General features: G+C 43.3%; 1 protein-coding gene across 1 annotated transcript in view; it reads left to right on the plus strand.

Moving 5' to 3' along the window:
- The window catches only part of LOC138303708 (protein prune homolog 2-like), a 1166077-nt gene that overhangs the window by 1110699 nt on the left and 31404 nt on the right, over window positions 1–23974 (plus strand). The window contains exon 10 of the mRNA XM_069243093.1: window positions 22808–22955. Coding sequence (XP_069099194.1) covers window positions 22808–22955 — 148 coding nt within the window. The remainder of the gene's footprint in view (window positions 1–22807; window positions 22956–23974) is intronic.

Consider the following 23974-nt stretch of genomic DNA (forward strand, 5'->3'; position numbering starts at 1 on the left):
GAGCTACTGTGGGCTGCAGATGCACATCTCTGAGCGCGCCACATGCTTTAGGCAGAAAGTGACACTTGGTGCGTGACTACGCTCGACAGCTGCTGAACCGCTAATGTGCTGAAATGGCGCCCTACGGTTTCACAGGAACACTAGTTGGTGGTAATCACTACTCCACTGGGGATGTGCAGCTAGCAAGTGCCTTGTGAAACCAACATGATATTTCAAACTCGACAACTGATGGGGGATGAGGAAAAAACAAATGATGTGTCTCTGCAAGGCAGCAAAATAGTTCTGAAAAACAATAGCGTGTCTTTTCCAATAAACCACGTTTTGTAAATGCCGGTTCTTCAAATTCAGAACTTCCACAGAGGTACTGTATGTAGTGGGAGGTGCAAGGCTGCACAAAACCATGTTGGACCAATTTCTAGTCGGAGTAAACAAAAACATGGGCCAGTTTGAGGCAGCCCACGCTTGCTATGTATTGTGTTCTTCATACATGGTGCATTGTTTAGTCAATGGCTCAATGTTAAGGAACACGTTGGCCAAATCATGTGCCGAAAGGAGCTACCTCAATTTATTCCCCAAGCTATTGGATAACGGGGATCTGGCCATATGCAACAGAAATGTGCAGTATTTGGCTTGGACATATAAGTGCAGATCAAGAATGATTTGGAAAGTGTATGCGCTGCCTTTGCCCATTCCCAGCGGAAGCGTTCACTCGCGCCAGTTCATCCAAGGCCTGAAAGATTGTGCAGCGCTCATTTCTACTCCTTTTGAACGGGAAACACTTACGGGTAATGCTTGCAAAGAAATTCTGAGGATGTGTCCTGTAAGGTATAATATTCTCTTTATGGGATGGAGGCCGTTTCGTGAACAGATGTCTGGCTCAGAGCAGAGCTGGACACTGTTTCTATACAACTCCGGCCCATATTTATACTTTTTGACGCAAAAGTGCCCAAACGCAGTTTTGTGTCAAAAAGAATAGTGCCGGCTTGCAACATTCCAGAGCTCCAGCCCGACGTCAAATTTATGGAATGCTGCAGGCTGGCGCAAAGGGTGGGCTAGCATAAAAAAAAAGGTGACGTTAGTCGGGTGGGGGTGGTGGTATGGGAGAAGGGGTTTTTGCACCAAAAAATGACGTTAGGCTGGTTAGAGGCAAAAACAACGCCTCTAACCAGCCTAGCGTCATTTTCTGATGCAAAACCATTGATACCACATGACTCTTGTCTTAGAAAAGACAGGAATCATGCCCACCACCCCAATGGCCAGCACAGGGGACCAGTGTCCTCTGGGCATGGCCATTGCACCCTGTGGCATGCCGGGGGCCCCAAGTTGGGACCCTGATGGCATTTTAATTTAAAATAAAAAATACTTACCTATACTTACCCTACTTACCTGGGTTGGGGTCTCCCATCCTCCAGTGTCCCTGTGGTGTGGATGTTCCTGGGGCTTGAGAAGGGCACCTGTGGACCCATTCCATGGTGTTCAATCATGGAAATGGGCCTGCAGCTCCCCTAGCCCCTAGTCTGATTCAGGCGTTAAATAATGGTGCATTATTTGGCCTCTCCTCCCTCCTGTGCATCATTTTAGCATGGGGGATAAATATGGGGCTATGGGGTTAGCACCATTTTTTAGATGGGAAGGCCTACCTTACATCTCATTGACGCAAGATAGCTGCACGCATCCAAAAAATAGTGCCAACTCCAATATTTTGATGCTAGAAGTGTCTAGCATCAAAATATAAATATGGAGTTAAGTTTGCACTGAATTTGCGTAAAAACATTTACGCAAATTCGACACATAGATAGTATAAATATTCCCCTCATAGCCTAATGCGCATTCATTTAACTCGGAGATTCATAACTTTAATTTAAGTACATGAGACACAGACAGCATTGTTCGAAAACAGGCAGCAAACCTCGGAGCTCTGTTTACGACCTCTGCAGCTTGCACAGTAACTTGGAGACATTGAAATTTCGGGTTAAATTTATAAGCATTAGACAGTGCAGTTCTATTATAAAATTAGGCACATATGTCACCTGCAAGAGCCCGAAATCGTTTGGCATGTGGAGCCAGTAAATGTATTTTAGCAGGCATGAATCCGGAATAGTTTTTATTCTGTATGGGTGCCAGGGGCACAAGGTTGTACTCTAGTGACACTCCCAAATGCATTCTGCGTGTTGGTGCAATTGATATTATTACATGGATACGCAAGTTTGTTTGAACTCTGCAACCCTTGCGGTTATTATTGCAGATTTCTTTAAACACATATTCAAATTATGCAATGAAGTTCTCTGTGTGGTTCAGAGCCCGTAAAAATAGCATTTCAGCTTGCATTTTCCTCTTTCGTCAAGCGGCATACAACGTGTCGCAATATAAAACAGCCAAATACATTGGTGCCAAGGACAGGTGTAATAGGTGCTTAGAGCTTTCAGTTGCTTGTGTATTTGCGCTGGCAGGAAAAACCAACATAGAATTCAGTCATGAGTGTACCAATGCATTCATATATGTGTGGTAAATCTTTATAATCATCAAGCCTCCGAATGCCTACATTTTCTAGTAACACCAATCGTAGCTTAGGTTCGGTTTATAGACATAACAACATCAGAAGTGCTGAGTTGGGGTGAATAAGTCAATACTCATAATTGTAAAGAGGTAATGGAGAGCCATGCGGGCTCTCCCTGTGTGCCTGACGTGCTCTGCGTGTCCGGGAGGGGCACGGAGCACGAGGGTATAAATAAAGAACGAACTGCGGGTGACGCAGTTCCATGCGTGTGTTACAAGCAAGCACCGTCTGCGTGTATTCATTTATGGCACAGGTGAAGGCCCTGTACATTGGCGACGAGCGGGATGCAAATACTGTACAACGGAAGAAAGTGCAGTAAAATATCGATGCCAAGCTAAAAACGTACCGGGAGGAGTGCGGAGCAGTGTCGACTGCCGCGATCGTGGTGCCGGGCCGGTCGCGGGAAAAAAAAACCAGGAATCACGAAGGAGGCTTGTGGCACGAGGCTGTCGCGTAGCGGAAGACAAAGGAACTAACCGGTCTTCCGACCGGAAAGCCCAAAGACGGTGAGCTGCGCCCCGCGCCCTGCCCCCACACGAAAGACACCACGTGGGGCTCCAACACCCCGCCCCGGGTGTCCCTCGCTGCCCGAGAGCAGCCGAAGCAGACGCGTGCTTCCCTGGCCAGGCGCGCGGCTGCTGAGTGCCGCGGTGCTGCTGCAGAGCAGCCGGGCGCGCCGCACGTCTCCCGCGAGGCCGGGGGAGGCCTGGAAATAAAAAGAAGAGACGCGTGTTGCACGCGCGGTTGTGCTTTTCCACAAGGAAGAATATAAGCACGTGCGCCGCCCCGGGAAGGGCTAAAAAAAAAAAAAAAAAAAAAAAAAAAAAAAACGGTGAAGAAAAAAAAGTGGAAAGGCATTCAAAAAAAATATAGAGTAACACGGATACCTCCACAGAGATAAAAGTGCAAGAAAAGGGGGTGAAGGGGGAGAAGTTACACAAAAAAAAAAAAGAGGTGAAAAGGAAGAAGTAAGGAAGGCGGAGTCAAGGAAAAAAAGGAAAAAAAAAAAACGAAAGGACAGCATCACCTCGTGTACATCACAGGGGTGAGAAGGGGCAAAGATGAGTGCCCCACCACAAGATGATGCCAATCCTCCACCGCCACCAGGGAACCCCCAGCTCCCAGCACAGTTGACCAACAGGGTTCACTCCTCGATCGTTTCGTTACCACCGTTTAGCCAACTGATTGACCCGGCTACCGCTGCACCCAGGTGGCGTTTGTGGATAAACAGGTTAGAAAACTACTTTCGTGCAACAAGGGAAACGGACGGGGAAGTGCGGAGGTCGGTAATGCTGTTGATGGGTGGAGATGAACTACAGGAGCTTTTTGACTCGCTTCCTGACACAGGGGACAAGGCTGATTTTGATACAGCGGTAACTGCTCTGAACAGGCACTTCGACCCTCAACTTAACTCGGATTACGAACGTTTTAAACTACGACAGGCCCAGCAGACTGAAATCGAGTCGATGGATATGTTCTATGCTAGGTTGAGAAAGCTAGCGAGCTCGTGCACAGGTCTCAACCAACAAGAGGAGATCCGAGCGCAAATCATTCAAGGGTGCCGGTCTAATGCTTTGAGGAAGCTGATTTTGCGACAGCAGGGCATGTCCCTCGATGACATTCTGATTCTTGCAAGGTCACATGAACTGTCTGCAGTACGAGCGGATGCGATGGCGGCAGTAAGAGGTCAGTCACTAGCTGCTGCGTCATCGTCTCGTGTAGTCCAGGTGAAAGAGGAACAAGTGGATGCGATTCAAACACGCCCGGCAGCGCAGCGTAAGACAAGCACTGCCAGACCCAGTGACAGGGCCTGTGGAAGCTGTGGGTATGAACACCGGCCGAACATGGGATGCCTGGCAAAAGGACAGTCCTGCAACCGTTGTGGCAAGTCAAATCATTTTGCCAAAGTGTGTAGGTCCAGGAGGAATAAGCCAGGAGAGCAGAAGGGACGGGATACAAGTGTTAGAGCTGTATCCAAAAACACGGAGGAGGTGAGAGACCAGGCGATGGCGAGTGGCCCGGTCTTCGAGGAAGATGAAGAAGAGGACATATTTGTAATATCTTTCACGGAAGTAAGACACGGAAAATGAGACCGCCGCCCATGAGTGACGTTCATGTCAATGGCATGCTTGTCTCCGTACTCATTGACACAGGAGCGTCGGTCAATGTCATGGATGAAACACTCTTCCACAAACTAGTACTTGCCCCGACACTGACCCCGACAGCTACTAAGATATACAATTATGGAGGGCGAGACCCTCTTCCCCTCAAGGGAACAGTGGAGGTGGCTGTAAGCAGTGGGGATAAATCAACAGAAACCAAGTTCTATGTGGTGGCTGGGGATCGTGGCACTCTGCTAGGATGTCACACGGCAGAAGAGTTGGGACTAGTGTTTTTTGCACGACAAGTGTATGACACTCAAGTGGAACGCGTTCTCAGCGAGTTTCCGCAGCTATTTGAGGGGTTAGGTCGGTTAAAAGGAAAACGCATCAAGTTGCACACAGATCCCAACGTGGCTCCGGTGGCACTAAGACATCGTCGGGTACCCTTTCATCTGAGACCTGTCGTTGAGAAAGAGCTGCAGCTGTTGGAAGACCAAGGGGTCATAGAGAAGGTGGATGGGCCTACGCCGTGGGTGTCGCCGCTGGTGATTGCGCCAAAACCCAAGCAGCCAGGAGCGATTCGCCTCTGTGTTGATATGCGCCTGCCAAATAAGGCTATTCGAAGGGAGAGACACATAACGCCCACCATGGACGACATCATTGCAGATCTGAATGGGGCGCAGTGGTTCTCCAAGCTGGATCTCAATGCGGGGTATCATCAGCTAGAGCTAGACCCAGAAAGCAGGAATATTACCACATTCTCGACACATGTGGGGCTGAGAAGATATAAGAGACTGAGCTTTGGAGTGTCCTCTGCGGCGGAGGTGTTTCAGAATGCGATTAGGGAAACCTTGTCGGGATTACCAGGAGTAATCAACTTGAGTGATGACATTCTAATACACTCCAAGACGAGAGAAGAGCATCATTGTCATCTACGTGCAACGTTGAAACGGCTGTCGGAAGCAGGACTAACGCTTCACAAGAAGAAGTGTGCCTTTTACCAAAATTCGGTAGAGTTCTTCGGATATGTATTTTCAAAAGAGGGCCTGCAAGTGGACCCACGGAAGGCTGAGGCTATCCGTCAGGTTGCGGTTCCGCAAAATTCCACGGAGGTTCGTAGTTTCCTAGGGATGGCCACGTATTGCGGAAGGTTTATACCACATCTAGCCACCATGTCTGAACCTCTCCGGCAGCTAACAAAAGGGCAACACCGTTGGGACTGGACTCCAGAGGCACAACAGGCCTTCATGGATGTTAAGGAGGCGTTGCTAGACAAGGCAACTATGGCTTATTTCAACCCCAGCAGAAAGACCGAAGTAGTGGTAGATGCGAGCCCCGTCGGGCTTGGAGCCGTCCTCTTGCAAGAACAGAGGTATCAGGAATGGGTCCCGGTCGCATATGCCAGCCGGGCGTTGTCGACCGTTGAAACCAGGTATGCGCAGATTGAGCGTGAGGCTCTAGCCATCCGGTGGGCATGCCGCCATTTTCACTTGTACTTGTATGGGCACGAATTTCGAGTAGTGACTGACCACAAACCTTTAGTTCCGTTGTTCGCTGGTTGCCCGCGTCTTGCACCTCCGAGGATTGAGCGGTGGACCGTTCTCCTTCAGCCTTATAGGTTCACTGTCGTTTACCGGCCAGGGGCGAACAATCCGGCAGACTATCTGTCTCGCCACCCTTGTTTGCAGGTGTCGGATGCGCAACAAGAACAAGATGAGGAGAGTACGGAAGTCTTTGTAAGCATGGTCGTGCAGTCGGCGTGTCCTAACGCCCTTCTCGTACCAGAGATTGTAAGTGCCACGCAGGAAGATATCATATTGGGCCACGTCAAAGACGCGTTGAGCCATAAAAAGTGGAAATATTTTCTAGAAAAAACACATGCGTCTCGCCCTGAACAGAAAGTGGCCATGCAAAGTATCTGGAAAGTGCGAGATGAACTATCTACTGATAATGAAGGGTTGGTTCTAAGGGGAAGAAGGATTGTACTTCCACAAAGTCTCTGGTCCAGAGTGATTGAGTTGGCACATCAAGGACATCAAGGGGCTGCTAAAACCAAAGCGAGATTACGTGCCAAGGTATGGTTCCCAGGTATGGACAGCCAGGTTGATGAGATGGTAGGACAGTGTCACTCCTGTATCATCACGTCCGTGGAACCTCCGAATTGTCCAGTGGTAACCGAGCCGGCGACTCTGAAACCATGGGCTAAAGTAAGCATGGACTTCGGAAGTTTTCCAGATGGGAGGTTAACTGCTGTTCTGATTGACTCCTATACTAAATTCCCGGTGGTTGAGGTAGTGTCGTCGACGGCGTTTGAGAATGTGAGGCCAGTTCTACAAAAGACATTTGCTTTGTTTGGTTTGCCTGATGAAATTTGAACGGATAATGGTCCCCCATTCCAAGGCCAAGAGTTTCGGTTATACCTTGAGGGTTTGGCAATTCGTCATCGGAAAATAACGCCTTACTGGCCTCAGGCAAATGGGGACGTGGAAAGGTTCATGCGAACTTTGAACAGGGCTCTTCGGATTGGAGTAGAGAAAAGGGAAGACAGCGAACAGTGTCTATACCAATTCCTGAGTGCTTATCGTCAAACGCCCCATAGTACCACTGGTTGTGCTCCCTCCTCTTTGATGTTCAAAGTATCTCCACGTGACTGTATTCCATCAGGTCCTAAATGGAAACCTCCTGTGTTGGATGTTAAAGCCACTCAAAAACGACGGCGAGCGACTAATCAGAGGGCGAGTGCCCAACGACGAGCAAAGTATCGAGGGTTCCAAGAAGGAGACCAAGTGGTGGTGAAATGTCGGAGAGGAGGAGGGAAGTTTATAACTCCATTTGAACCTGAGATATGGGAGGTTATTGGTGTGAAGGGGTCCATGATCACTGCGGCCAGAGGAAGACAAAGAGTGACACGGAATGTGTCGCATTTTAAGAAAGCTGGACGGAGGGAACCGATTGATGATGAAGGAGAGTTTGATGACGTTACAGGCGGGTCATCCGTGGTGACCAATGAGGTGGAGAGTGTTAGGAGGCCGATGCTGACTGAACAAACCCGACCTGTTTGTGCCCCTGGGCAGGAAAGCTTGCGCACAAGAAGCAGAAGATATGATCTACGTCCCAATCCTGTACCGAGTAGTCAGTTGAAAGACTTTGGGGGTGATTCTAATTCTGGCGGGCGGCGGAGGCCGCCCGCCAGAATTCCGCCCCCATAATACCGCTCCGCGGTCAGAAGACCGCGGAGGGTATTATGAGTTTTTCCCTGGGCTGGCGGGCGGTCTCCAAAAGACCGCCCGCCAGCCCAGGGAAAAACTCCCTTCCCACGAGGATGCCGGCTCGTAATCGAGCCGGCGGAGTGGGAAGGTGCGACGGGTGCAGTAGCACCCGTCGCGTATTTCAGTGTCTGCAAGGCAGACACTGAAATACCTTGCGGGGCCCTCTTACGGGGGCCCCGCGACCCCCCCTACCGCCATCCTGTTCATGGCGGCTTTCCCGCCATGAACAGGATGGCGGTAGGGGGGGTCAGAATACCCCATGGCGGCGCAGCAAGCTGCGCCGCCATGGGGGATTCTGAGGGCAGCGGTAAACCGGCGGGAGACCGCCGGTTTACCCTTTCTGACCGCGGCCAAAGCGCCGCGGTCAGAATGCCCTGCGGGGCACCGCCGGCCTGTCGGCGGTGCTCCCGCCGACCCTCGCCCCGGCGGTCGAAGACCGCCGGGGTTAGAATCAGCCCCTTTGTCTGTCATGTAGGCTGCTCATAGTTGGAGTTTCGTTGCCATATGATTATAACAGGATAAAGAGGGAAGATCTGCTGGTTCGTAAGGACTGTGTTTTCGTCGTGGTGGACTGTTCACGTGTGTTTTGTTACGAACTATCACTAAGTGACTTTATACCGTCATGTGTTAATTTTGGTTCAAGTTTTGTTAGTTCCAGTCCCCATGTGGAGTAAAACATGGGGGGGATGTAAAGAGTTAATGGAGAGCCATGCGGGCTCTCCCTGTGTGCCTGACGTGCTCTGCGTGTCCTGGAGGGGCACGGAGCACGAGGGTATAAATAAAGAACGAACTGCGGGTGACGCAGTTCCATGCGTGTGTTACAAGCAAGCACCGTCCGCGTGTATTCATTTATGGCACAGGTGAAGGCCCTGTACAATAATCAGTTACAGAAAACCTTGAATCCTAAACAAGGTTGTTAGTAGAAGAAACATTTATTTACTAGCGCACAATATGAATGAAAAAACAAAAGATGAAGTCAAATGGAAAGTATACACTAAGTAGTTTAATCCAGTGCTTAATTTGTGCTTGTTGTTTCCGGTGCTGAGCACCGGCACTTATTTTTGAGGGCCGGGGCTTATTCTTCTGCCTCAAGCATTTGCTGCGAGCAAAAGACACGTACGGGAAAGATGGAGGAAGAGAAAAAGGAAAAAGCGTTACTAAGGTAGAAAGCTGCAAGAGTCAGCTAAAGGGGCAGGGAGTGGCTTTTAATGGATTGAAGAGGCCCAGGATGGCTTCAGTATTAGGCTGCCTCAGTATTCCGTGTTCGCACATTTAAATGCAGCAGCCGCGTGGTTAAGAGGAGAGCTTTAGGCACCGGCACGTTTTATTTACAAATTAAGCACTTGTTTAATCATTCTCATCTGAAAACAACCCATTATTTTGAAAACCCACGTGGGACTCCTAAAATCCAGAAGTAACTTCAATGGTTTTAAAAGTTAACAAAGTATCGGATTTTAAATCTGAACCATAAATATACATGATGGCTCTGCGGAGAACATTGGTCTGGTCACAAACGTTACCCACAATCTGTATTGTTTTTCTCCATTGAAAAAGGCTTTAAGTGGGAGGAGACTGTATGTGATGGAATGTAAGGCCCATATTTATACTTTTTTTGTGAGACAAAAAAATATGGGCCTAAGTGTTAAGCTATGTGGTCAGAAGCTACACTATTGATGAGATATGTGACTGAGCTCCTGCAAGGCTCAAACAACCTAACCTAGAAGGGGAGCCTAGTTTCTGTGAAAATGTCTGGCTTATGTTTGGTGACTATGGATAAGCATCAAAGCCTTCCTCAAATCAAATGCATGTGGTATATGTGCATCAACTCGCCAAACTAAAGTACATCAAGATATGAAGAACATCAATTAAATATAAATTAGGCGTTAAACACCAATTACGAATTAAGACGATAAAACTTTAATAAGCAAAATTTCACAAAAACAGAAAATCAAGTGTGCGGAGTGAAAGGCAAAAATCCAGTGCATAGGAAAGGCTTGTTATCTTAGGGGGCACCAACCCCAAACATGGGTTTATCATGATTGAGGGGTTCTTTAACAAATACTACAACATTTACACTGTTTACATTATCAAAGAAATATCCTTCTAGAGCACCTTCTTGCAGACTTTCCTGAAGCCTGTTGTACCTATTCTGCTTCAGCTCCATTGAACTGATTCTGTACATCTTTAAGCAATGACATTACATGTATTACTGAGTGGGGCAAATTGGCACTTCACTGCTGTCATGCATGTAGGGAAATTTGCCTTTTCTAATCGTTGCCAGATTTTTCATTTATAGACCTATTTTGATGATTGGCAATGGCAGACTGCTAAACAGTCCTAGTTTCTGTGCTCTGACCCTGAGATGTGATGAAGATTGGTGATTCTCAATTAGCATATTTAACGTTTAAGTAAGGTGGCAGTGATGTGGTGTGGGAAGTGCAACAGTGCAATAAAAGTTAAATTTCATATCGGCCAATAGATTTGCAATACATACAAGTGACTTTAAAACAATACCCTCAGGCCCGCCAGTGCATCAATGACCTGCTGTGTACAAAGCTGCAGCAGGCACATGTCAAAGAAAACCATTTTGGCATGTTTAAAAGCAGACATTTGACATTAGCTAAGTCTCCTATAAGTAATGCTCGAAAACCTGCAAGCTCTGGATGCAGTATGCAACTGTCAGACATGCTGAATATTCAATTTGGTATTTCTTTTCTATGACGGATAGAGAAGCTATTTTTCACCACATTTGGTGTTAACTATTAAGAAAAGCCTAACTGTGACTAAAAGTCATAATTTACATAAATCGTGGAACGAAAGTGCTGCATAATTCATCTATGCATCATGCCAGTATTTATCAGAAATGTAATTTTGTTCGAAAAATAAAATTTTGCTGAACATGCTGCAAAAATAATTTCACCAAAACTTGCTTTTTTATGTCTGAATGACTGGGCATTAATTAATTATGTTCTGACCTGTCTCTCTCTTCTCCAATGGTAACGATTTTCTCTTTTGTGAAATGTGAAATACCTTTCCTGGGGAGGACAGTAGGCTTAGCCTTCTGAAAGGAAAGTAGGGAGGAGTTAAATACGGACCACTCACTGCTGGCTATCTGGAAATATGGAGGAGGGGCATAGACAGTAACAGTAGGTGGCAGTACACCTACCACACTGGGGCCTGGATGTTTGGAATGTTGATAGTAAGCAATGTGCTAGTATGAGGAAGGTCTTTGATAGTGGCTTGTTCCCAGCCAAACTTTTTCATCCTTCAAGAAGAGAAGAGCTGCCTTCCGAAGGTGAGCTCCCTCATTCCTGTAAGATAGCCTCTAGGAGAAAATGAAAAGCTCTAAACACTGACCCTGGAATCCCTGTATCTTGAAATACCCAACGTTTCCTTATATTGTTTACAGAAACAAAAATCTGCAAGAGAAGAATGGTTTGCCTGTGGACATTTTCTTTGTATAGAATTAGGAGTTATCACTAATCATAAACTACTGTCCACTGTAAGAAAGACACCATTATCACCTCAGAATCAGGTTTGAAATGCATAGTGGTCTAATCTAGTGCAGCAGCCACAGCAGTGAGACAGCCCTGATTACAGCCACAGATGCCATCCGGGCCCTCCTCGATAAAGGAGAGACAGCCACCCTTATCTTCCTCGATCTCTCAGCAGCCTTGGGCACTGTCTCCCATTATCATCTCCATCTTACGTATCATCTCCAGACTTCACAACATATGCATTCAAGAAGCTGCCCTCAGATGGATAGCCTCCTTCCTCACCAACAGAATACAATGAGTTCACCTTCCACTCTTCACCTCTGAACCCAAACCAATCATCTGCGGAGTCCCTCAAGGCCCATCACTCAGCCCCACCCTCTTCAACATCTACATGTCCCTTCTTGCCAACATAGTCAGGCCCCACAGAATCAACATTGTATAATATGCCGACGACACACAACTCATCCTCTCTCTGTCTGAAAAATCCACTGAACCACACTGAACCAACTTTTACCAATGCATGATCAGCGTAGCCAATTGGATGAGGAATAACTGCCTTCAGTTCAACACAGACAATATGGAAGTCTTGGTCTTTAGCAGCGACAACTCCCCCTGTGACACCTCTGGATGGCCCACAAAACTGGGACCCACTCCAACCCCAGCTGAGCACGCTAGAAATCTCTGTATTATCCTGGACAGCAAACTCATCATGTGATCCCAAGTTAACACAGAGTCATCCTCCAGCTTCTTCATCCTGCACGTTACATAACATTTTCCAGTGGCTTCCCCAAAACTTGAGACACACCATCACCCAAGCCATTGTCACCATTCGACTGGACTACGGACCTTCTATGCTAAATCAAGGCCCACCTAGTTCAAAGATTACAGATCATCTAAAACGCCTCAGCAAGAGTAATCCTGGATCTCCATCATCACACCCACATCACCCCCTCTTAAAAAAACTCTACTGGCTCCCCGTTCAGAAGAGATGCCACTTCAAGCTCCACACCCATATGTTCAAGGCTCTGCACGGCTCTGGACCTGCCTACATCAACCACCTCCTGAGATTCCACAAACCTTCCAGACACCTCCACCTCCCTTGTGCTGGCCCATACCCCGTGCATAGAACGCAGCAGAGCAGAAGAATGGTCCTTCCCATACATTTACCTCACAGCCAAATCCTGGAATGATCTCCCCCTGCATCTCAGGACCTCCCATACTCTACAGGAGTTCTGGAGGATGATAAAAACCTGGCTCTCCGACTGCGACCCTGGACCCCGCCAGCACCTGGATACTCTTACGAGTGACAAGTCACGCTCTGATTGATTGGTGGAAATAGGTAGAGATGTTTAACATCCACAAATTTCTGCATCCTTTGCAAATGCAAAGTTTGCATTGAGAAAAAATATAAATTTGGCCTTGCTGTTTTTCACCCTGAAGTGGCATGTCTGCAGGTGCTTTCTGAAAAATTGGTCTATGTGTCACTCTGTAGTGGGTTTAGGTGTCATTAGGAAGTAGTGAAATTGCTGGTGATCTGTGCTGTAGTTTGTACAGGCACACAGGGTACTTGGCTATAGTTCTTTTTAAAGAAAATAGAACTGTTAGAAAGACACAGATTTCTGAGACGTGGACTTAAACCTAGACAATTAAAGCTTTTATGACTTTTTGCCTAATCTGGAAAAAATCAAGGACATGTCAGGCCAATTATGATTATTAGGGGTGTAGTTGTGAATATCAACCACAAACAAAATGCCCTACCAAAATACTGGGTTAAAAATATTGACTACCAAAATATTGTAAACCTTATACCTGTAATTAAAAATAATAACATATTGATTCTCACATATCATTCGACAAAAATAACTTTTAAAACTAGGAATAGAATTAACACAAATATTGAAACTCAAAATATGTTCTAAAAATATTATTTTAAAAATATAAAATGTATTTAATTAATATTAATTTGAAATTTTAAAAAGGTGCAATTCTTTTAAAAATATATTTGATATAAAGTGAATTTATTGTGCAACTATTCTGAATAAAATATGTATTTTATACTACAGCTAGCAAAAATAGTTACTTCTTTTTACAAACATAGAACAATTTAAAAAAGGTAAGATAATTTTACTAAACGCCATTCTGAAAGCAAAAATAAAATAAAATATTTTCATTAATATAAAGCACTGGCTTCTGGGATGGAGGGTCAGATTTACTATTCACATGCCAAGCAAAGCAACAAGAAGTATTCCCAGCCAAATGTATACTTTGTAGAAATATGTCTGTGGGGGTATCAAATGACTATTCACACTCCAAATTGATCAACATTTAAGAAAAAATAATAATTGTATCTAAAAAAAAGAAAATATATAGAGAAATAATGGAGTGGTGTACCACATAAACAATCATATCTTAAAAGGCCCAAATCACATATATTTGTTAATCAAACAGTCCCTAATCACATATATTTGTTGATCAGATCTTCTTTTTGTTTTCTCTTCTTAAAATCATCACACATATTGGCACCCAAAACAGTTGTTTTTGGTGACAATTTGTGTGATGATTTTAAGAAGAGAAAATATAAAAAAAGATTTGATCAACAGATATATGTGATTTGGGAGTTTTAAGATTTGATTGCTTATGTGGTGCACCACTCCCTTATGTCTCTAAATGTTGAAGGCCCTATTTTTTGGTTACACCTTGGCAGCGGGTGTTTGCAGTGAGTGCACAAAAATAAAATATCATAGGAGGGTTGTATTTTAGAATTTCAGGAACATAGGTTAGGTGTGGTCTTTCTAAGCCTACAGCCTTTTTTCTATAGTGTATTAAAAAGAAAATCTATCTGAGATGTATTACTTATTCAAGCAAAAAAGCAAAGTAAAATATTTAAAAAAATAATACCCATGACCATAGTATGAATAAAAATACTTTGATACATGTAACAATTTCTGACATATAAATTTATATTAGCACATTAATTACATTTTCAAAAAAGTTATGTTTGAAAATGAAATATTAAACAACCATAAAAAAATAAAACTAACTTCCTAAACATAAATAAAAAAATATATATATATATATATTAGACCATTTTTTACAAAATGTTAGCTTACTCCTCCTGTGTCTACTGCATTACACACTGCATGCTGCAGTAGACAAATAAAGAGCCTGGAATAGTAAGATGATTGCCTTTGTGATCAAAATGTCATTGTAATGGGAGATTTGATCTTTTGCGACATGGGGGGAGTAACCTAAAAACCATAATTGACAAATGATTAGTGGAGCACAAGTTAGCTTATTCAATCTATTAGATTTGAATGTGTCTGAATTGTATCTATGCAATATTCGTATTTGTGCACTAATTTGAGATGGCGACCATAATACAAAACATTGTGTAGCCCATTGCTTATGTTAGTGGTATCTGTACATTGAAGTTTCCTTTAAAAATGGTGCGCTCACAAGCAGTCGGCGTTGCTGAAAATAAACTGTTCAATTTTTCTAGCTATAATTTAAAATAAAATTATAAGATTTGCAGACTTGGTGGTGCTGCCATATGTATACATATATATATATATATATATATATATATATATAGATAGATATATAAATATAGACACATAGAATTACAATTACTTAAAATATTAAAAACATATTTTAATAAGTGAACAAAACACTTCAAAAACTAATTTAAAACACTACCCACACAAAACCCCTACAGAATTTAGCAACCTCAATTTGCAATTGCCAATAACATAAAAAAAACTTTTAAAAAACCACTCCAATAAAGGGTATATATTCTTAAAATTTACATACATATGGAAAAAATAATTAAATAAATTGAAGATTATTTAAAACCAGCGTACTTAAGTGATATATTTTTAAATATTATTGTGAAAAATGTTACTCTTTCCATCAATATTCAGAAATGTGATATAATGGTACGCATGGTATTCTGACTTCCTTATTAAGTACCACTGATAGTAAGGATTAATTCTGATTTTCATTCAGACATATCCTTGTCTTATTGCGCTACTACAACACACTTTAACGTTAGCCGCAGGAATTAATTTTGTTTTTTTAGTATAAATTGCCAGTTCTTCTCCAAGCACCAACATCATTTGTTCACCTTTTTGCGTGAATACATCCCTGACGCCCTGGTTTTAACCGAGACCTGTTTACACAATGGCTGTCTTCCCGACATGATTGCTGCCCCTCCTCCCAACTTGTCTATTGTCAGAAAAGATAGGCCTATTAGGACAGGTGGAGGGCTTGCTATTATATTTAAACAAACATATAAATGCAAAATAAAAGAACTCTCTCTGTCAGCTTGTGAGGCCTTACTTTTTTCACTTGCTCTTACTTCCAAATGTACTCTGTTTGGTGCTCTGATTTATCGTCCTCCACATTAAGCTGGAAATTGGTGTGATACCATCCCAGATTTAGTGACCCTATAAAACTTTGAAATCTGCAAACTTCACACTTTCCTTGGGGATTTAAACATTCATTTGGAAGACTTGAAGTGCAGTTTTGGTACTACTTTTATTGATGACTTAAACATTTTGAATTTGGCCCTGTGTAATTTGGCTCCTACCCACGAGGCCGACCATCTTCTAGATCAAATTTTTTTCAATATGAATGATCTGACCACTGAGCCTCTTATACCTCTGATTTGATCGGATCATCTAGCTGTACCTTTCACTATTTGGATCTCTGGTAATTCCCCAAGAGAACCAGACAAAACAGTTGTTAAAAGTAGGATCTGGTCTAACTGGATGTCCTGGCATTAAACTTGCAGCTCCTCTGTACTAAATGGGCTCTAACAAAGAATATTGATCATGATCAAGGACTTTTCGATGTATCTTTGGATGTCATCCTGCCATTGTCTGTGCTTCATTCAGCTGGATCTCTCCTGCTGGCTCCTTGGTCCAATGAATCACTCCTATTAGAAGAAAAGTCTTGTAAAGGACTAAAAAGACTCTGGAGAAAGTCTTATGGTGAAAAGCACAAAGAGAATTATAAACTAGCGATTAAAAAATATCACAAATTGTGTAGAATAGCTTGTGCCTTATTTTACTAGATGCTTTTTAAGGTGGTTAGAGATCCTCACAGTGTGTCCTCTGCTCCTTCACTTTCTCAGTCTCAATGTGAGGAGCCTGCCCAGTTTTATCAAAAAGGTGGCTGATATCCATCTTCATTTGTCTGATGATGCTATTGGCATTTCTACACTGCTACCCACTCATCGCACTCCTTACCACAAGATCCTACTGACAGAGTGAGAAGCTTTGATGCTATGCCTACCATGTCCTCCTGGCCCCCTGTTGATTTTTCCACCTTTTCTAATATTTTACAGTCCATTAAGTCAGGTTCCCCACTTGCCCTTAACCACCTTTTAAGCTTTGCTTGTTGGATCCGATAGTACTACAGGTGGTATTGAATTTTTTTAATACCTCTTTACGGGATGGCTTTGTTCCACTGATTTGGAAGCACGCTATGGTTCTTCCACTCCAAAAAAACCTACCCTAGACTCATTGATGTGGTTCAATGTTTGACCAATCTCTCTGCTACCTGTGCTCTCCAAAGTTTTTTAGAAACATGTGAACGTATTGCTCACATCTTACGTTGAGGCCCAGGTGTTTTTCCATCCTTTGCATTTGGGCTTCAGGGCCAGACAGTACAGAACCCGCCCTCTTTGGAGTCACTAAACATCTTAGACGACTCCTGGAAGAGGGTGGTATGGCTGCACTTATTTTGTTAGACCTTAGCGCAGCTATTTTTTATACTGTGTCTCGCTGCATCTTGCGTGAACGTCTGTCGTTGCTGGGTTTGGAGGGAAAAGCATTGGTCTGGTTCGACATCCTTTCTCAAGGACTGTACATTTCACGTCTTCTTTGACAGTACCAGATCTAAACCATGGGACTTGACCTCTGGTTTTCCTCAGGGCTCTATGTTAAGTCCGCTGTTATTTAACATTTACATCCACCCTTAGGTAGATGTAGTGGAGAGATGCGGTCTGAACCTGTACTCCTACTCAGATGACACCCAAATAATTCTTTCCTTGTCATCTGCACAGGTTCATGGACCTTCTGATCTTAACCTGGACTTGAGTCGATATAGAGGTCATGGTCCTAGGTAAGCACACATAACTTCGGGGCCCTCAACATTGGTGAGGCTCTTTGGGACCCCTCCCTATTTTTTTCCCCAACATCAAGAACCTAGGCTTTGTTCTTGACAGGAAACTATTGCTGACATCTATGATGTCCAAGGTTACTTCCACCTGCTTTGCCTTGTTAAAATGGGTAAGGAACTTCATCTGGATGATCCCTCAATCTGACTAAAGGATTTTAATTCAAGCCCTAATCTTATCGTGATTGGACTATGGCAACATCCTATAATTCGGAATAGATCAGGCTTCCATCAGGGGTTTGCAGATGGTGCAAAACTGGGCAGCCAGATTGCTCTTTCGGCTTCCTAAGCAAGCTTCAGTCTAACATTTTCTCTTGGGGCTGTATTGTCTCCCTGTCCCAAAGTAAATTTAAGGCTCTTTTCTATATGTTTAAGGCAAAAACTAGAATAAGTCCATGCTAAAATTCAAGACCTTGTGACTCTTTAAATTCCATCATGTTCCTGGAGCTCTTCCAACCTGGCTTCCTTCACTGTACATAGGTTCCTTCTAGCCTGGATGGGAAGATGTTCTTTTGAAGTGTTGGGTCCCAAACTGTGGAACTCCCTCCCCAGACCTCTCTGAGGCCGAACCTCTCTATTTGCGGTCCACAAAGGCTTGAAGACAGGGTTATTTTAAATTGACAATTTGGCCGTTTGTCTTACTTAGCACCAGGAAACGCTTTTTGGACAGCTGTGCACTTTACAAGACTATAAATAATAATCTTAAGACTGCCCTTGCTGGTTGTCCAAAAAGTGGCCAAAATACAGGTTTAGCATGTAAAAAAAATGAATTTCCACAACGTTTGTTTACATGGAAAACATTTTTTGAGTCAAGCAATGTTTTTACATTCAGCTGTATAACAATGAGGTTTTTAAGTGTTCTTGCCTTCCTTCAACACCTATTTTATATAGGTGAATGTTTAAAAGTGGAACCACAATGGAAATGTTTATAAATACTCACAGGTACTACTATATTTATATGTTGATTCCTGTAATTTAAAGGAATTTATTAGTCACCTTACACACTCAGCTGGCCATATTGTAGACTCAATATTCTCTAACTGTAAGATCAAAATGAAAGACATTAGAACTATTGACTGGTCTGATCATTTTATTATATACTTTCTGAGCATCGACCCTTGGGGAGATGGTCAAAAATACTCATCTGATATAGAAATGAGTATAAAGTCAGTGATCTGATATCAAGTCTTTTTAGGATGCTCCATGCCCTGTCTGAGTTGGGAGATAGAGGCAGATGCCATGGCAGTTAATTCTTGATTATTGAATATGGTGAATATATTAACTCTGGTGAAAAAGAAGAAGGCTGGCACCCCTGCCAGATGACTATTGTCTGCCCCTTGGTTCAGTGTCAAACTAGAGACATGTGCCAACATTGTAAAAAACTGGAGAGATTATGGAAAAGGTTCTATTGTATTGGGAACAAAAAACTCTATGAAGAGGCCCTGAACAAATATCATGGAATAATCAAGAAAACACTATCAACGCTTTCCACTAATCAAACTGCAGGCTATAACAACAAATCTAGATACATTTTTAAAATCTTAAAACATTTTCTTCACCCTGATGCTCCCTCTCAGTCTCTAGTTGCTTCTTCCACATTATGTGAGAAGCTGTCTGAGTTTTTTGAGGATAAGCTCATCAGACTTTTTGATAATCTTAGGAATGCTGCCACTGATAGTAACTCTGAGATGTTACTAGAGACTCCTATTAAACCCTTGATGAATCATCTGTGCACGTTTGCCACTATTTGTCTGGAAAAATCCGAACATGCCATCTAAAAGTGTAAATTTGGCTCACCATATGATTCATACCCTCTTGAATTTTCATAGCCAGTTTAAAGGTCATCAATCCATTTTTTCACCATCTACTCGATAGCTCAATCCAATATGCTACAGTACCAACTTGCTGTAAACAGGCTAGATTAGTACCATTGTTTAAAAAGCCTTCAGCAAACTATGATGGACAATTTTAAGCCCATTTCATTGTTAAGGGCCCTGTTGAAGATTTTGAAGAAACTCATTAATGGGCAGCTTTCAAAATATTTGGAACAAGGTCAGTTGTTGCTCCAATCTCAGTCAGGCTTCAGCCCATGATTCATCACGGAATCAGCATTAGTAGAAGTGACTGATTAAATCAAGTTGGCTGTGGATCAAGAGAAACAGGCCACGTTGATATTACTCAGCCTATCTTCAGCCTTTGATACAGTGTCCCACTCTATCCTTCTCCATTGTTTGGAAAATATAGAAGTCAGTAACTCCATGCTGGCCTGGATTAGCTCCTTTCTCACTGGCAGAGGTCAATATGTTTGGATAGCACTATTTGCATTTGACCTTGAATAGATCAGGGTTGGAGTCCCACAAGGCTCTGCCTTGAATTTGACCTTTTTTAATATCTACATGACCCCTCTGACCTCCTTAGTGGAGTCCAGAGGGTTCCAGATACTGTCATAGGCTGATGAAACACAGCTTTCCCTCACTATGGATAACAACTCACTGGATGCCTTTAGGATGTTTAGGAACTGTTTGACAGCTGTTTTTCATTAGATGAGGGCCAGCAACTAACAATGCAGTGCCAGAAAAATGTAGATTCTGTTATTTGGATCCTCTCCACCCACATGGGCTAGAGAGTGTTGGCCAAGATGTGTCTCTCCTCCTTTTTCTCCAGCAATAGTGGTCCGTAATTTAGGGATTAAGTTCAACTACCAGCTATCCTTAGGTACGCAGGTTGTGACTGTGGTAGGTTCCTGTTTCAGGCTCTTGAAATTGGTGAAACAAGTTTGTATCTGCTCCCTCTTCAGGCCCAAAAAAACAGTGATACATGCACTCATTACCACACATCTGGACTATGATAATGCACTGTTTCGTAGCCTTTCTGTTGAGGAGGTTACAGATGGTTCAAAACACTGCTGCAAGGATGCTGCTAAAAATTCTTAAAGTAAAAAGAACAGATGATGGACAGAATGCTGAACAATGCAACCATTCACCCCTAGTCACAACAATATGTATTTAGTCCATTGTTTTCTTGCCCACCACGCCACCCCAGTTTGGACCCAGGCATATGCAAATCAGTCTTGACTATGCCCCCCATGGAAACAGTCCAGCACAAACTGCCAGAACAGGTCCTCCTGGACCAGAAAGAAACATGTTGTGGCCGGTTTTGAGGTATCACTCCTCACCAGCCAGACTAACTTGAAACCAGTGGTGCAGTGAGCATGGGATCCATGTCTGGGCATAACCTTCCCACTTAGGGTGACCAAAGCAAAAAGAACAGATGATGGCCAGAACGCTGAACAATGCAAACATTCACCCCGTCGCAAAGATCTGGGTTTAATCTATTGTTTTTTTGCCCACCATGCACCCCAGTTTAGACCCAGCCATATGCAAATCAGTCTTGACCCTGCTCCCATTGGAGCCCGAACTGCCTGGCAAAATTTCTAGGCAGACTGCTATTTGTCCTTATTTAAAGGACATACATTGGCTCCCTATCAAGGAGAGAATCAGGTTCAAAATCCTAACCTAAGCCCAAGGAGCCCTTTATCAGATGGGCCCCGGCTATCTCTGTGCAAGGATCATCCATTACTTCCCAGCTAGAACCCTCCTCTCTTCTGATGTGAGGTTGGACCAGCTATCGAGAACTATGAGGAAAAAATGGGATGGTACGTCCTTCTTCTGTCTTGCTGTGCGGGCTTGGAATACCCTCCCTCTGGACTGAATGCGTTGAGGGAGGAAAATCGCTTCAGGTTTGTTCTTAAAACCTGGCTATTCAAGACGCTTTTTCTGTGGCTATTCATTGTGTGAGAATATGTGTATGTGGTCCTCAGCTCTGGGACATTCTTGAGTAAATGTGTACATTGCAAATCTTTGACTGATTGATTGATTGACCACACTTGCGTAGCTCACTTCCATGACAATTTAGTTGTAAAACCCATTTCCCACCACTGCAGATTCATGTACACATATTTTACATTTTGTTAGCTGTAATAAATGCACTCACAGAGTGGGTATTTCCCTAGAACTTGATTTTGCTATGCAGGAGTACAAGCTATACTTGCTGCGCACACAAATTACACTATTATGCATAACAGATTATGTGAATCTGGCCCTACAGCAAGGAGAGCTTGACAATTAGGAAGCAATGCATAGTTCTTGATCACAGCACTATGAGATTTAGAGGATTAAACTGAAGAATGCCCCTTAAATCATTAAATTACCTTAACATTTTGACAACTTTCACACTTTTGTACAGTGTACATCTGGATGAAATTACTGGTTTTGGTGAAAACGTTATGTAACTGAACTTTGGAAATACCAAATAAATTATTTAAATTATCGACCGATCTTTATAAGCCAATTGTTAAAAAATGACTATCTCCATATGTCTTTCATATCTGAAAGCCTGTTTCACAAAGTTAAACATTCACTTTTGTGTAAGTTTGCGATTGTTTGCTATTCACCAAGGATTTTACTAGTAGTATCTTGACGATTGCAGAATCTCCGCACATAAACAGATTGGACTGTCCTATCTTTTTATGTGTGGAGACTCCGTAGTTGTAGAAATACTACTAGTAAAATACCTTTGTGAATATCAAAAGATCGTAAACTTGCACAAACGTGTAAGTTTACTTTTGTGATTTAGACCGCAAGGGCCTCATTTATGAGGAAGTCAGTTGCCCCTTCCTGCACAAAAACAATCCTGAGAGGCATATTCCTCTTTCTATGTGTGCTGCATTCTGCAGGAAGAAACGAGGAGAAATAGAAATATTACTCCTCGTTATATCTCCCCTGGGAAGGAGTAAGATTTTGGTGTATTCCTGTGCTTACAAGTTCTTGTAAATCTGGGGATGCATCAAAATCCATGGGAGTTGTGTGGGAACACCCACGTAACGCTCATGCACTGCCTTCACAGGTCAGAGTAACACAAGGCAGCAATTTGCGCTGCGTTACTCCATGTTTTGGGAGCCAATGAAAGCCACGCAAAGTGGCTTTGCGTGGCTTAAAAAATCTGCTTGGTGCCAGAGCGACCCAAACGGCCTCATAGAAAGGCCCCGTAGTGTTTATTGCATGCTGTCAGGTTTTGATAATCCAGTTAAGTATGTTGATTTATAGTGAATTAAATCATACTTTTCAAGAACAAACTGTCTCATATTTTTGAAAGAAAACATGTTTTAAAATCTTTTAATATTAAATTTCAGGATTTAAGGAGCCACAGAAATATTACGGTGGATCTTAAACTATTTCTGGATAAATATGGATTTGATGCACTTGTCATTTTGGCCAATTATACATCGGAGGATCAACTTACTAAGCGACAAATAGCTGTGTACTCAGATAACGTAGAGCTTTGCAACCAAGTAAGTGCTGTGAATGAAACATTTCTTTGACAACTGACATCAACTTTTTTCATGATAGCGTATATGTTCTACTGTAATTAAAACTGTTTTTCTGAAAACCCTCTATATCAATCTATGCACTTTATGGTTATTGGTAGTTCCGGGAATACTGTTTCATTGTAGGAAGGCATAACATTTATTCATGGAACTCATCTAAAAACTAGTTGTTATTTTGTTCTTTTGAGATGCTATTGCAGGTTCTATTATATTTTTGGTTATGCATTTAAATAGTAATTGAATGATGGAAAGTAAATTCAAAGATACTCAACCAATAAAGTTATGTCACCATGGGCCTGTTTCCAATTTTTTCTCTTCTCAATAAATCTATTGTTGCCCCAGCTACTTTATTAATTTTACTTGTATTACCCCCCCCCGACTCCTCCAAAGCTGGACCAATTCCAACCGTTTTGTAATCTGGACTCACATTCTTAACTTTATCCCACTAAATTGACTGTCACTTGTTCTGCAGGAACTGCTGGAATGTGGCTTACCACCTTTTCTCTGCTCCCACTGTACACTCTCTCAAGCTCTGTGCTTTTAAACCATTATTTTCCTTTTGTCATGATACTTTGCAGGAACTCCCGCTGCCTGGTGCGCCTCCACCTAATGTTTCTCTTTTTGGACTTCTGATATTTTTAACATGAGTTGTGGACTCAGTAGCGGCTGGTGTCAGGCAAAAGTGGTGGGACGGGTTGGAGGGGGTGACAATATCAATACAAAAAGTAAAAAAAGAACTTACCTGCTGAGTGCCATATCACCGCTTTTTGCTCCTCTGGCTCCAATGCAGCACAGGCTCCCAGACTCCCCTACGGCCAGTCCAGGCACTGCTCTCATGCTGCTGGCAGTGCTGGCATGCTGGCAGCATGAGAGAAGCGCCAACATTGGCCTGAGGGGGTTGGATTTGTGCTCCCACAGGCAGAGGGAGCTTGTGCCTGCTGTCGCCAGCCCGGCAACACTGCTGAGTTGGAGACATCTCAGTG

Source organism: Pleurodeles waltl, chromosome 1_1 (assembly GCF_031143425.1).
Source record: "Pleurodeles waltl isolate 20211129_DDA chromosome 1_1, aPleWal1.hap1.20221129, whole genome shotgun sequence".
NCBI classification, from domain to species: domain Eukaryota; kingdom Metazoa; phylum Chordata; class Amphibia; order Caudata; family Salamandridae; genus Pleurodeles; species Pleurodeles waltl.